The sequence below is a fragment of the Phycomyces blakesleeanus genome, assembly GCF_001638985.1.
Source record: "Phycomyces blakesleeanus NRRL 1555(-) unplaced genomic scaffold PHYBLscaffold_8, whole genome shotgun sequence".
Classification (NCBI taxonomy): domain Eukaryota; kingdom Fungi; phylum Mucoromycota; class Mucoromycetes; order Mucorales; family Phycomycetaceae; genus Phycomyces; species Phycomyces blakesleeanus.
In genome coordinates, this window is record NW_017265141.1 from 878,674 (window position 1) to 891,905 (window position 13,232).

A 13,232-nucleotide genomic window follows, 5' to 3' on the forward strand; every position below is an offset into this window, starting at 1 on the left:
CCGGTCCTCTTTTGACAGTAGGTATGTTTGAGCCAATAATCTTGTTGTGCTTGAAAATCCTAGGGAGTAAGTACTGTTAGTTGTATTATATGTTGTTAAAAGTTGATATTAATCATTACTCTATTATATTTCTTGAAAGTTATGGATTTGTTTGCAAATTCTTTTCCCAAAATGACAACGGAGTGACCAGACTCTTTGCAGCCATTGAGTATCTTTTCGGGGTTAATAGCACAGACCCATTTTTGTTTCTTACATGGGAGAATATCACGCCATGTGAGAAGAAAATTATCGAAATGAAATCCATCAAGGAGATGGCTGATCTTGTCCATGATGTTAATGATGAGACCAAGCAGCACATAGTCTGGCCCTTGCCAAATCAGTGCCAGTAGACTATTTTTTCCTTTATTTTCCTTTATTTATTTAATACAATTATATGCGCTTCTTTTCCAACCATTACTTAAAACCATAATGAAGTTCATTGACATTAACAATTCTATTTAAAATGGCTTATACTAGAAAAAAACCGAATTAATAGTAAAGCTAATTGATTGATCATGTTTGCATCTTTGACCACAATAGCTAACAAAAAAACAGTCTTTCTTTATTTTATTACTCACAACAGCTGTCTGAGTTCAATACATCACAAAACAAATAAAGTACAAGTGTGTGCTAACCAAGATAGGTTTAAAACACTCTAAATATGGTAAATCATGGAGGAGATTAAAAAATCTGCCAGGCATGGCCAGGTTTTCTCAAAAAACTGGTCAATATTTTCCTACAGTGATTCTTAATAAGACAATGTCTTATGATTGGATAATACTGGGACTGAGTGTCAATTACAATTTAGTTCTGATACATTCAGTCCTTCTATATTTTTAAACTGGGTTAATGAATTTCTTTTGCATGTAATCCACAATAATATTTGTGTGCCCAATTGACATGAACAATAGGAACAAGTTAAAAATTAACTGTGAAAAAAAGCTTTGAATCTCGCATGTAATTCATGATGGTAATTGTGTACTCAATTGATGTTAACAATTAACTTTGAAGAAAAGCTTTGAATCTTGCATTTAATTTACAATAGTAATTGTGCACTCAATTGACGTAAACAATAGAGAAGTAGATAAAGTTAGGGATCAAATGACACAAAATATAGCAATTGAATTTATACAAGAGTCTCTGACTGATATGGCAACTATTGAAATTTGAAAGATTTTTATTAATTTACACAAGCAAGCAGTATAAATGGGTAGTATGAATAGATAATATGAACAGATTGTATAAATATATAGTATAAATGGATAATAAATACTTAAAATTGATAACAATATAAAAAAATGTATATGAAACTTTAGGAAGAAGTATTATCATAAATGTTAGAAGATGAGTATATACAAATTATTAAATAAAGAAAAAGAAAACTGAACTACAAGTGTGCTACTGTTGCCACTTTGTTTTAACCAAAGTTTTCAATTTTTATCTGAATCATTTTCATTTTTTGCTTTGATATAAAAGCTTTATAAGAATAAAATATTCAAGAAAACTTAGATGAACAGTGTTTTCTTTCTTTTCATAGTATGGTTATTTCTTCTCAATGCAGTCCCATTGGAGACATCAGTCTACCTTATGAAAGCTTAAAATTAGCAAGATTCATTTAATTCTTAACAATTTCTCTGGTCATATAGTCAATTTTACGCTTACAAATGAGGATCTTCGTTTTTTGCCACCAAACATCACTTCCCACCTTCAGCCATTTGATGATGGTATTATTTAAACATTCAAGCCTTATGTCAAGAATAAATAGTATGTCAAGGCTTATCAATATATTGATATGATTCAAAATAGCTCTCAAGATAAGATTAGAGTCATTGATAATATCTTTGAAATTGATCAATTGTGAGTGTTGTGGGGAGAAAATAAAGCAAAATATAATATAGACGAAAGAATTCATGAGAACTTGTGTAGGTTGTTTATTTCAAAAGAAAAGTAAAGAATGATAAAATTCGATTGTCTTTCTACACGGAACTATCTACTGATATTTATATGTTTTTCTAATTTGTAATTCAGTGTGTGCTTAAGTAATCTTTATCACGATGAGTCATCTTCCAGGAGTATTGTTCTTCTGGAAAGATCTGGAAAGACCAATTGATATGATACTTCTCCAGTCAGATCAGTCCAAGAGTTTTGGTAAAGAAGAGCATTTATGCTATTGGTAATATTTTAGTATTCCGACCCAGATACTCGGGTAATGTTTCATAATATTAGATAGTTGTAGTTGTAGTCTCTCAATTAAGTATTTGTATAATAAAAGAAATATGTAGATGAAATATAATGATGCCATATATTTAATGTATATGTATTTGTATATCCCATGTCATGGTGATAATAATAAATAATCAATTATGTGTATGATGATCTGTGTATTAGATAATATCATAAAGGGAGATCCGTTTGACTGGAATAGCTGAGGATATTATTTTATCCTTCAGTCTTACTCTCAGATTCAGCAGTAATCAATACTCATTCACAACAGGGAGCAATGAAATAGATAACAGAGGCTTGGGAATCTGGCATGGCAAAGACTATTAAGAACTACTGGAATGCAACAATATTTTGTTTCATTGAAGACAAAGACAGTGAAGATAATAGTAAAACAATTTAGTGATTATAATAATAGTGATAGCTTTTAACTGTGCTTTCCTAATATTCTAAATATGATTTATAGATGTAAACCAGTCTATAATTCAGCAACATCCGGAAGAAAAGTTTTTAGCAGAGAGTTTACAAGAAGCTCTGGACAAAATTTCTGGATTAGATCTTGTGTGCATTGAAGATTGCCTAACCAATGAGTCTGATTCACTTTATGTGAGACAATGCACTCATAGAGTTATCAATGACAATGAGATCACAAACATTGTAATGAAATAATATGCTGCTGACAAAAATGCAGTCAACAACAACAGCAATGAAGAAACTGCTTAAGTGTAATCATCAGTTTCTCTTAAGAGAATATATTTGGCTTCCAAAAAGTTTAAGTGTGTATGCAGACTTTTGAATATCTTAAAAGATGAAAATGTTGACAGAAACTTTATCAATACTGTCAAAGACTATTGAAACAAGTTCTAGAAAACTGCGAACTCAAAACAAACAAAAGTCATCAGCTTTTTCAAGTCTTTTTAAGATTTGTTCTTTGCAAAATAAAAAAAAAATCATTGTTTTATGACAAATATATTTTTATTTATCTAAAAATAAAAAAAAGTTAGCAGCCAAGTACAGTGAATGCTTGATTTTATAATATATTTTTAAATAATAAAAATGGGAAATAATAATAAATAGTAATACCAGATAGTAATAATAAAATCCATAAAGCTTTCATTATATACTACACTAAAAAAATAGGAGTTTTAGAGGTGGTTTCACAGGTGGTTCTGAAGGGGAAATCAGGATGTGTTTTGTATCCTTCCTCCCTTTTTCCAACCCTGAGTTTCTGTTCATTTTAATACATCTCTGTTTACCAGTTGTTTTAAGATTCTATTAATAAAGGAGGTGTTATCTAATGAAAAAAATGTGACTGCTAAAACATAAAATCAGACAAACCCAGTAAAAAAACAAAGCATTCCAGCAGTAGTTATGAAAACTTATCAATTGATAAGAACATCATACTGTGTCAAATATAAGAAAAATAAATCCTTATAAATTTCAATCTTTTTTTAAATAAATTCGATCTTTAAAGATTGAATAAATTAATTACATATACAACAGACACTCCTGGTTACCCTATACCTTAATTTGCAGCTGAGAGAATAAGCTTGATTTTGAGAAAATATTTAATGGAAAATGTTAGTGAAAAATTATAAAATTCGTAATTTTTCACATACATTTTCTACTAAATTGCATCAACAGAGAAAAGTATATAACAATCATTGGAAATTAAATCGCCGTTTCAATTGAAAATTAGTAAAATATTCGATTTTCCACTAGATAGTACCTACTCTAATATAATGATAACCTTTTCTTTTGCTAATATTTGTCTTTTCATTAGACAAAACTTCTTTAAGTATAGTTGAAATATTATATGCTATTGGTTATTACAAACTCATTATTTCTTTAATTTAGATTCTTTTAAATATTTCTTGCTTAATCATTGTTTTTATTGGATAAGATATAATTGTACTGTAGTGTATTTTATAAAAAATACATTTTTATTGGTTTCTCAAATGAATATATATATTTTAAATATTATTTTTATTGGTTATAAACAGTCAAATACATCATATACTTCCAATATTAAATATATTACTTTACACTGCAGTGGATAGTTACTTACAATTGCCTCCTTTGACAGTCTTTCCAGAGATGACTGACTCTTGCAATGGATGCCCAATTTTGATGGCATCTGGTGAAATCTATACCATCCCTCTTAAGCATGTTTGCATGTTTATTGCAAATCATTGTTCAATCACATGAAGATATGGACCCCCAACTAGGACGAGAGTCAAGAGCTTGTACAGAAGGAAGGGTGGCTAACTCGTTACATACAAGTTTTGTACAGGTTCTGAGTGTTGCTTTTTTGGATGCTATAATCTTGATTCCAAGATGTTGACTTATCATTTGGTAAACATGTTCTAAAGTGACATTACAAATGTTGATCACAGGTTTGAAAATAAAGCCACTTGAAGTCTATTGAAGTTAAGGTTAGTTTTCAGCAATACTGCTTTGAGTTGAACTTACATTAATAAACAAAGAGAGATTTTGCTTTGGAGATCCTTTCATTATTATTTCATTTCCAAGCCTGTTAATATCCATTTTCATTTGTTCTTGATTGACCCGTAAGACAAACAACTGAAGCTGAATGGCTAAGAGTAAAGATTTGATGATATTATCTGTGTTATTCATATTGCAAATATTGTTTACCTGAGATAAAAAGATGTTGTTGTGAAAATAAGATATAAAGAAAAAAATTCAATTATCTATTATTAGTTTCATAGCAATATAGATTGAATCTATTGGGTTGGTTTCAGGGAATATCAATTTTACTTACTGTGCTTACATGACAGCATAATATATATATGTTTCACTTTTTTCTTATAAGCTTATATTCAAGTTACTGCACCATTGTTGTCTTCAAGTTAATTATTATAAAAGAGTTAAGACTTGAAAGCAAATATCTTTATTCTTACTCATACTTCAAAAGAATAAATTCAAATTAACAAAATGTCTACAATCGCAAAGCTTTCCTACCACGAGTGCAGTATCTGCCACAAACGCTACACAAACAAGAAACTTGTAGCCAAGTGTGAAGTTCAATGCCTGGAAAAAGTTTATAAAGAGATGAATGATACCCAAAGTTTGCAAGTTGCTTCTGTTTTTGAGCAGAGTAATATTATCTTGAATTTTTTGCATCTAGCTCAACCTTGAAATAAGTCTACAAATTATAATAATGTAACTGAATAAAATATATTAATTCTTTAATAGTTAAACAGAGAAAGCACTAACATGAGTATTGACAAAGATATTACTCCTTCTATTATCAATGAAATTAATTAGCCCATGATAAAAAAGATAAATATACAAATGTATCCAATGTACTAATTATTGTTTACCTTATTAAAGTGTGATATTGAACATGAGGATTCTATGGAAAATGATTTGGCAATCATGGATGTTACTGAAAATGTCATTGATGATACTTCTCCTCAGTTGGTTTATGACTTTAGTGCTCCTGTTCCTGTTTCTGGCTACAACAATGCAAAGAATCTTGAGCTTATGAAGATTATCAAAGAGTTTAGCATTTCCCAGAAGACCTACATTAGTCTGGCAAAACACTTCAATGAAATTCTCAGCAGATCAAGTGAGATATCATATAGAGCTTGTACTCCCTACCTTGGTACCAAACTTCTTTTTCGATTTCTTGGTGTCGATGAGGAGACATACCACATTTGTTGCAATGGGTGTATGTTATACAACAACGATCAGCAAACGGAGTGCCCATTACAAGACCAGCAAGAGAAGCCAATATGCTGGTGAGAATCCAATTCCTGCCAGCACAATGATATCACTTCCTCTGGGTAGACAGCTTGCAGTTGCTTTGGCCAATGACCACACCAGAAAAGAGATACTGTATTGCCACTATCATACGCAGAAGGCCAATGGCAGCATTTCCAATGTCTTTGGCAGACAGGTATACCAGTCAAAGAAACATCTTTTCTTAAGTGAAAATAACATCACCATTTCGCTGTCTGTTGATGGGTTTGCTCCTCATAGTGTTCTGGGTTTGGTAATCATTGTCCATGTTACCAGCCTCGACCTTCCTCCAATGATCTGCTACAAGCACAGTCATATGATCCAAGTCACAATCATCCCTGGTCCCAAAGCACCCACCAACTTCTGGTCATTCCTGGAGTCTGTTCTGAAAGAACTTTGGGTTTTCCAAGCCAGTGGAATGGTTGTGAAGACACCATCTGAAGATATTAGTACAAAAGTCCATGTACTAATGACAACTGGCAATATCCCAGCTCTGGGGAAGATGGCTTGTCATGTAGGCCATATGAGTAAGAATGGCTGCCGCATCTGCCATATTGTAGGTCAATCTCCTGGCCATGGCCAATATTTTTGAATGGCATCTGCCATCATTATGCGCACACTGGAAAGTTTCAAGCACTTTGATGAGGTGGCTTCATCTAGCAAAAAAGGGCTAACTGGTCAATATCCCTTCTACTTACTGGATTCCTTCTCTGATCTGTTCTTCTTTGCATTAGATGAAATGCACACCATTTGTCACAGCATTGGCAAACAGGTCTGGAGGCTCGTGTGCAGCAAGTATGAAAAAGATCATCCTCTCTCTCTCTCCCTTGCTGCTCAGAAAGAAATTGGTACTGCCATAGTGTCAACCAGAAGAAGCATTCTGACATCTTTCCACAGTGCTTGGATAAATGTTACAGTAAGATCAGGATAGTTCTGGGCTGTGGACTGGGCTGACTTCCTCTTGTTTGTCATCCCCACACTTGTGGCCAAGCGTGTCCATGACCAAGCTGCCCATAAGACATTGTTTGACCTGGTGCAGACATGCAATCTACTTATGAGCTGGGAGTTATTAGCAGAGGAGCAAACCTTAATTAAAACATAAGCTTTAATAATAATTAATATTATTATTTTATAACTTGTATTAACTTATCTTTTTTTTAGAAATCTTGTTGCATAAAATGCGTATCTGGAAGTCTTGCTAGCTAAAGAAGAGATCCAGCTCAAGGTCTTTATGATTAATCAGCACCTCTGCAGCACTATCCCACAATGATAGAAGTATATGTTTCCCCCAGAGCATATAGTGCACGATCTGTTGAGAGGGCAATTGGAGAATACTTGCAAGCAATAAAGAGTAATTTGGCAATTGAAATCAATGCTGGAAACATCATGGTTGGCTTGACACAGATTCGACAGATGAGAGTTGAAAATTCAACTATGACAACAGCAACAGCAACAGCAACAACTCTCCTTCAGTATGACAATCCCTCTGCTGGTTGGCCAATTGACCGAGAAGGTAGTAATATTGGTACTGATTCTGACATTGAGTTCTGGGGGCCTTTGAGGAACAGAACGATTGTTGATAGTTTTGGAGGCATTTCTTGTCTTCAAGAGCTTCTTCAAAAGTTCTACGAATCAAAGGGGGAAGAGTGTAGTATGATTGAAGCAGCTATTAAAACAAGCCGTAAGGCATTTGTATATGGTTGTGTTATTGACTCTGCACTCGACCAAAATTGTGTAAGAGAGGCACATAACATCAGACTTCAAGTTCAGGTTGATGAGAACCACAACATTAGGCAAAGTTACTCTCCAGTCTACAAGGATTTCTTTGGGAAGGTTGTCGTTTTTCTTTGAGCACAAGCTCAACAACAAGAGGTGGCCACTTGTCCTTGTCAATGTTTATGCAGTTCGTTTGGTAAATAGTATACCAGCAATCAACAATGGGCAAATGAAGCCAATAGTAGTTCACCTGGCAGATGTCAAAGAATTAGTTGGTTTGGTGAAGTTGGACGCGACTATAAACACAATAACAACAACAGCAACAACATATGCAGTGTGGTCAGAGCTTAACCACGGCCCAAAACTGTCACTTGGTTCTCTTGCAGACTTATAATTTTTTTTTCTTGTAATACATTATTTTTTTTTTCAAATTGTCTTAACATATTTTATCCTCCCAGCAAAAAGTTTAGATATTTTTCTCTCTTTTACCTCTGATTTTTAATAGTCATTAATTGCAATCTACATTTACTAAAAATGTAAAATCTGTAGTTAAAATGTATTTTTGTCTATCAGGAGATTTAATTTTAGGTGGTCAATCTGCTTTTTGTCAACCTTTTCAAAAAACAGAGATTTTCTAGTTTCAAATTGGATTTTTGGTGATTTTTTAATTATTATAGGCCAAAAACAAAGTCACAAATACAAAAAACCGCCCCTATATGTTGTAGCGCTAATATTAGGGGGACAATATTTTCAGGATGGGGCACTACCTTTTTGATGGGAAACATTGTTTTGATTTTACCAGACCACAAATTATGATTTGCTGTCCGGTATCAAATAATTATATCTGGTCCCTAATGGTTCATACTTATCATAATAAAGATACTTTTATACAAGGCAGGATAATAGCTTTTTCTACGCTTCTTTCCTCTATGTAATTATGTCTTTTCCTTCTCCACTCATGCGTATTAGCTTACTAAATTGCTCCCAAACTTTGTGCATTCATCAAACTGTCTCCAGGCATATACCTCTGCTTCTTTAGGAGGTATGACCTGTTTTTGAGCAAAAACATAATAAAGTATCTTCTCATATAAAAAAATAGCTTTGACTAAATATAAAAGCATTGTTTTATATATATAATTCTATACTTAAAGTTTTATACTATATGTAATAAATTAACTGATATATATATAGAATAATAAAAAACTATCTAACATGTTACTTCAAGACATTATAGTCTAATAGAAAATGTTGTGCCCTACCCTGGAAACGTTGTGCCCCTCCCTTATATGTCTGAGTTTATATTTTAGTCAAAACGTCGTCCCCCACCTGGAAACGTCATCCCCCAAAAGTCACAACTTTTCATATCTTGCCTATTGAAAAAATACCTTATAAAATTTGAAATTTCTTTACTAAATACTTTATTAGGCTTATAATATCCTTTAATGTAATAAACATTACTTTTTGTTAATACTTATTTAAGATAAACACTAATAAAAACTGCTAAATCTTCTTCAGAAAAGAAAAACAAAGTCGCAAAAATGTCTGAGAATACATATAGTATTAATTAATTTTGCATATATTAAAAAGTATATCTAATAATTGTAGAATAAATGTAGTTTACATTAAAAAAAATATATATTAGATAAAGTGACAGCTACTTAGAGTCATAATTAATAGTCAAACACTAATAAGTTTACTTCTTACTATAATTATGATATAATATTATAAGGCAAAGAAGCAAAAATAGAATCAACTTATTATACAAAAATAGTAACTAAAATCGAGTATTTGTAAGATATAAGATTTATTTGGCTCCCATCAACAAATCACATACCTGTGGCTGCTAATGAGTCATATTTTTACGATTTAACTTGAGACATAAATCATATGTTTTCATTTTGTGTGATTTAAGTGGAAAAGATTATAATCCATATAATTTGCATTTTTTTCAAAAACTTTCATAATGGATATAAAGGTAATGAAGTCTTTTATGCCTAAGAAAGTTTGCATAGAAGTTAAGCAAATATATATTTACAAAATTCATGTTTTTATTTTTTATTTTTTATTTTTATTTCTTCTGTAAAAACTCTTCCTATCATTTCCTTACAACATGTACATGAGATATTTTATCAAAAATACAAAAAAATGAAAAATATTCATATAAGACCAAAAAAAGTTTTTAATTACATATATTCAGATAACATATGAATCTAGTAAAAGTTTCATAGAAAACAAATGAGAAAAAAGTGATTCTACAAGCAAATATAATATTTTATTTTATTGAAAAAAAGCAACTTTTTGAGATATTACGTTAGTTTTCTCATGATCGACCCTTTCAATTCAACTAAAAATTCTAGAACCCATACATATATCTATACACTACTTGGATCCAAAGTTATAGAGAGCCAAGACTTGAATTGATGAAATAAATAGATGCAAATGCATAATATAACATATTCAAAGATAGTTTGGCTCTATCTGTGTAACACCACCCGACATTTATGCTTTTTAATTCGCTGGATATATGTGTAACTCGTAGGGTAAAGTACTTCCCATGAATGATTTCTATGAAAAAACAGAGCGGAGAGTCATTTAACCCACAAGTGATAGATAGCTTATGTTGACGCAAAGAAACAGATTGATAAGATTTATAAAGGTAAAAAAAAAGATCGTCTAGCTAATAAAATATAAGAGTAAATGAGTATATAAATAATAAGTTGTCTAGCTAATGAAGTATAAAGAAAAATATAATAAAAATAAAAGAAAAAAAAGAAGAAAAAAAGATTATGTTATAGTGGGATGAATACGTTCCTCTTGATCGGAAAGAAAAGAGAACATCGCATTTCTATGATCATACTTATTGAACTCTTTAAATTTGTTCCAGTAAGTATCAAAGTTGTCGGGAATCTGGTTTCTGACACAACCCAAAAAGAATAACTCAGGAATGGTTGGCCGTTTCCTTGAGACATTGCGGGAGAGGTGTATTGTTGTCCAGTGGTTATTGTTAACGTGATTGAAAATCAGAGGTTGTTGATGTTTTGATATGTTTTTGGGAAGGGTGAAGGGAAGGAACGATACGGAAGGGGTGTTGGGGTTGTCTGAGTAGACGCAGACTGGTCACTTATAGGTGTCCGCAGCTAGTTGAGCACAGTCGGGTGTGCTAAACCACATACTGGCATCTAAACATGCTGGGATGAAGTTGGAGTTGGAGTTGGTGATGCAGAGATCAGAACCATGCTTTATAATGTCTTCTAATTGCTTGACATTGGTTCCAAACGTGCTGGCGTAAATGCTGCTGTATTTTGGAAGGGTAGCAAGCATATCTCTTTTCACAAGAGGGAACTTTTCTTGATCTTTATAGATCAAATGGGCAAGGACCCGAAAACCACACCATCCATCAGCAGTAGGGTTAAACCCACCCTTAACGTCATCGACTATCTCATGAGAGACAGGAAAACCAGGCTGGAATTTAACCCTCTTGCCAACAGAGGTGCGATAGTCATATTGGTAATCTTCTTGAGCTGTAGCGGGTCTTTTAAACCCAATTTCTTTTGTGGCATCGACTAAAGAGCATATAAGTATACAACGATATTTCTCTTTATGGATTCAATTACACTGAAAAATGAGAAAGAATATTACCTGGGTCGAGAGGCTCTTGTTTTATTTTTTTTGTTTTGTTTTTGGTGGCATCGACTAAAAAGCATATTAGTATAAGGTTAGATTCCTTTTCATGAATTCAATTACACTATAAAATAAAAGCACATATTACCTGGGTCGAGAGGCTCTTTTTTAATTTGTTTTATTTTGTTTTTGGTAGCATCGACTAAAAAATGTATGTAAATATATGACAAGATTCTTTTTCATAAACTCAATTATATGTAAAATAAAAAAGCATCTTACTTAGGTCGAGAGGCTCTTTTTTGCTTTTGTTTTGTTTTTTGTTGTTTTTCGTTTTTTGTGTAGCTGCAGGCTTTCCATCTCTTGTTCTAGCTCTTAACCTAACCATTGCCTTAAGGCCGACCTAGTATTTCAAGATACATATTAGTACTTTGTTATGTTATATTTTTTTATCTTACATGACCAGACGAAACACTGATCTTCCTCCAGTTTGCCCGACCAAAGTCTTTGGGAAGGTATTTGGGACGTGCACCACCCTTTCTTCTGCCAGGATATTTAATTTTTTCTGGGGCTTGAAAGTTAATCGAAGGGTGCCCAGTTTTGCCTTCGAATTCAGAAGTAACCTTCTTGATCTTTTGAAGGAGGTTGGCCACTTGCTGGCTGCCCTCACAAGAGCGGAAAAGAGCCTCAAGCTTTACAATCTCTTGCATCCACTCTTCTGGCCTCTCGGCAATTATGTGCACTGTACAACTTTCTTCGAAAGATGTCTCTTTTAGAACAGGGTTTATGATCCATCTTTCAGGAACATCATCAAGGGTGAGCTCCCTTCCAGCTGGCAGCGAGTGTCTGCAGGGCAAGCCGAACTCAAACCTGTTTTTGCAATGACAAAATTCATCGTCTCTATTGATCAAGCGAAGTTCTTGATCAATAACAAGCAATGCTCTCTTAGAGACTTTCATAAAAAGCCTGGAAAGCTGCTTGTTGCAGCCAACCAAGGCATCAACAGTTGTCGATTCCCTGATTTTTATAGAATTGAAGTCTCTTTCGAGCCTGTCTACATAGGAGTTGACAGCTTCAAATGCAAGCCCCAAAGACGAAATTGCTGATATCTCTCTTTTCAAAGCTTGGTGTACGCTCTCGACTCTCTGGGTAGTTGTACACCCAAAATGCATTTGCTGGCTGGTCAGGTATCCTGCTCACTTCTCCTGGCACTTTATCCATCTTTCGGCAAAGTAAACCGATGCATCTACCTTGGACCCTCCTTCGCCTACTTCGCAGCCAGAAGATACTGCATTGAACTTCATCAATGCAACCTCGAAATCCCTTCTGGTACTGCTGTGAATCATGGAGTTCACATACTCCATAAGGACCTCTTTCTCTGCAACTGACTTGAGTTTTCCAGCGAAGGCTTTCTCAACGCTATTCAACATATGCCAGTAGCATAGCAATTTGACATTTTTTGGGAATACAATGTCAAGTGCATTCATTAAGGCCATACATTTGTCTGTTACAAATAGAGAACTGCTTTTCTTATTCTCAAAAACAAGTGCCTTGAGCTGCTCAAGGAACCAAACGTAGGTCTCCTGTTTCTCATTCGAAACCCAGGCGAAGGCAATGGGAAACGATTTAAGAGTGTCTCCCCCGAGGTTATGGACACCTTCCACGCATACAAGAGGCATTTCCAAATTATTGGTTGAGTAGGTGGCATCAACGGCCATGACTTCTGGGAAGCGACGGGCTCTTTCTAGCATCTTTGGGTGCGAGAAAAATACTCTTTCAAGAGATCCATATTTGCCGGCGTCATAGCGTACAAGATATCCCTTAGCTTCCATGGTTTTAACGAGTTCAGTACCTGCATCCTGAGAAGTGGAAGC

At 33.6% G+C, this 13,232-nt stretch overlaps 5 protein-coding genes across 5 annotated transcripts; 3 read left to right on the plus strand and 2 right to left on the minus strand.

The window, feature by feature from the left end:
• Positions 1–2,093: 2,093 nt before the first annotated feature.
• PHYBLDRAFT_144251 (hypothetical protein) lies at positions 2,094–3,114 on the plus strand (the record flags this gene model as incomplete). Its single annotated transcript, XM_018431179.1, has 4 exons — positions 2,094–2,187; positions 2,556–2,648; positions 2,726–2,916; positions 3,031–3,114. 4 exons carry the CDS (start codon positions 2,094–2,096, stop codon positions 3,112–3,114), a joined length of 462 nt encoding a protein of 153 aa, XP_018292938.1.
• Positions 3,115–4,455: 1,341 nt separating this feature from the next.
• On the minus strand, positions 4,456–5,060 carry PHYBLDRAFT_61057 (hypothetical protein; the record flags this gene model as incomplete). The annotated part of the gene is made up of 3 exons (XM_018440740.1): positions 4,456–4,680; positions 4,732–4,856; positions 5,042–5,060. 3 exons carry the CDS (start codon positions 5,058–5,060, stop codon positions 4,456–4,458), a joined length of 369 nt encoding a protein of 122 aa, XP_018292939.1.
• A 154-nt stretch (positions 5,061–5,214) lies between these two features.
• On the plus strand, positions 5,215–7,126 carry PHYBLDRAFT_167235 (hypothetical protein; the record flags this gene model as incomplete). Its single annotated transcript, XM_018435607.1, has 5 exons — positions 5,215–5,377; positions 5,548–5,585; positions 5,614–6,023; positions 6,652–6,940; positions 7,016–7,126. 5 exons carry the CDS (start codon positions 5,215–5,217, stop codon positions 7,124–7,126), a joined length of 1,011 nt encoding a protein of 336 aa, XP_018292940.1.
• A 164-nt stretch (positions 7,127–7,290) lies between these two features.
• Positions 7,291–8,134, plus strand: PHYBLDRAFT_167236 (hypothetical protein; the record flags this gene model as incomplete). The annotated part of the gene is made up of 2 exons (XM_018435608.1): positions 7,291–7,758; positions 7,790–8,134. The coding sequence occupies 2 exons, from the start codon at positions 7,291–7,293 to the stop codon at positions 8,132–8,134; spliced, it is 813 nt and encodes a 270-aa protein (XP_018292941.1).
• A 2,390-nt stretch (positions 8,135–10,524) lies between these two features.
• Positions 10,525–12,530, minus strand: PHYBLDRAFT_144254 (hypothetical protein; the record flags this gene model as incomplete). The annotated part of the gene is made up of 6 exons (XM_018431180.1): positions 10,525–10,838; positions 10,914–11,303; positions 11,380–11,433; positions 11,510–11,563; positions 11,641–11,761; positions 11,817–12,530. 6 exons carry the CDS (start codon positions 12,528–12,530, stop codon positions 10,525–10,527), a joined length of 1,647 nt encoding a protein of 548 aa, XP_018292942.1.
• Between the last annotated feature and the right edge of the window lie 702 nt (positions 12,531–13,232).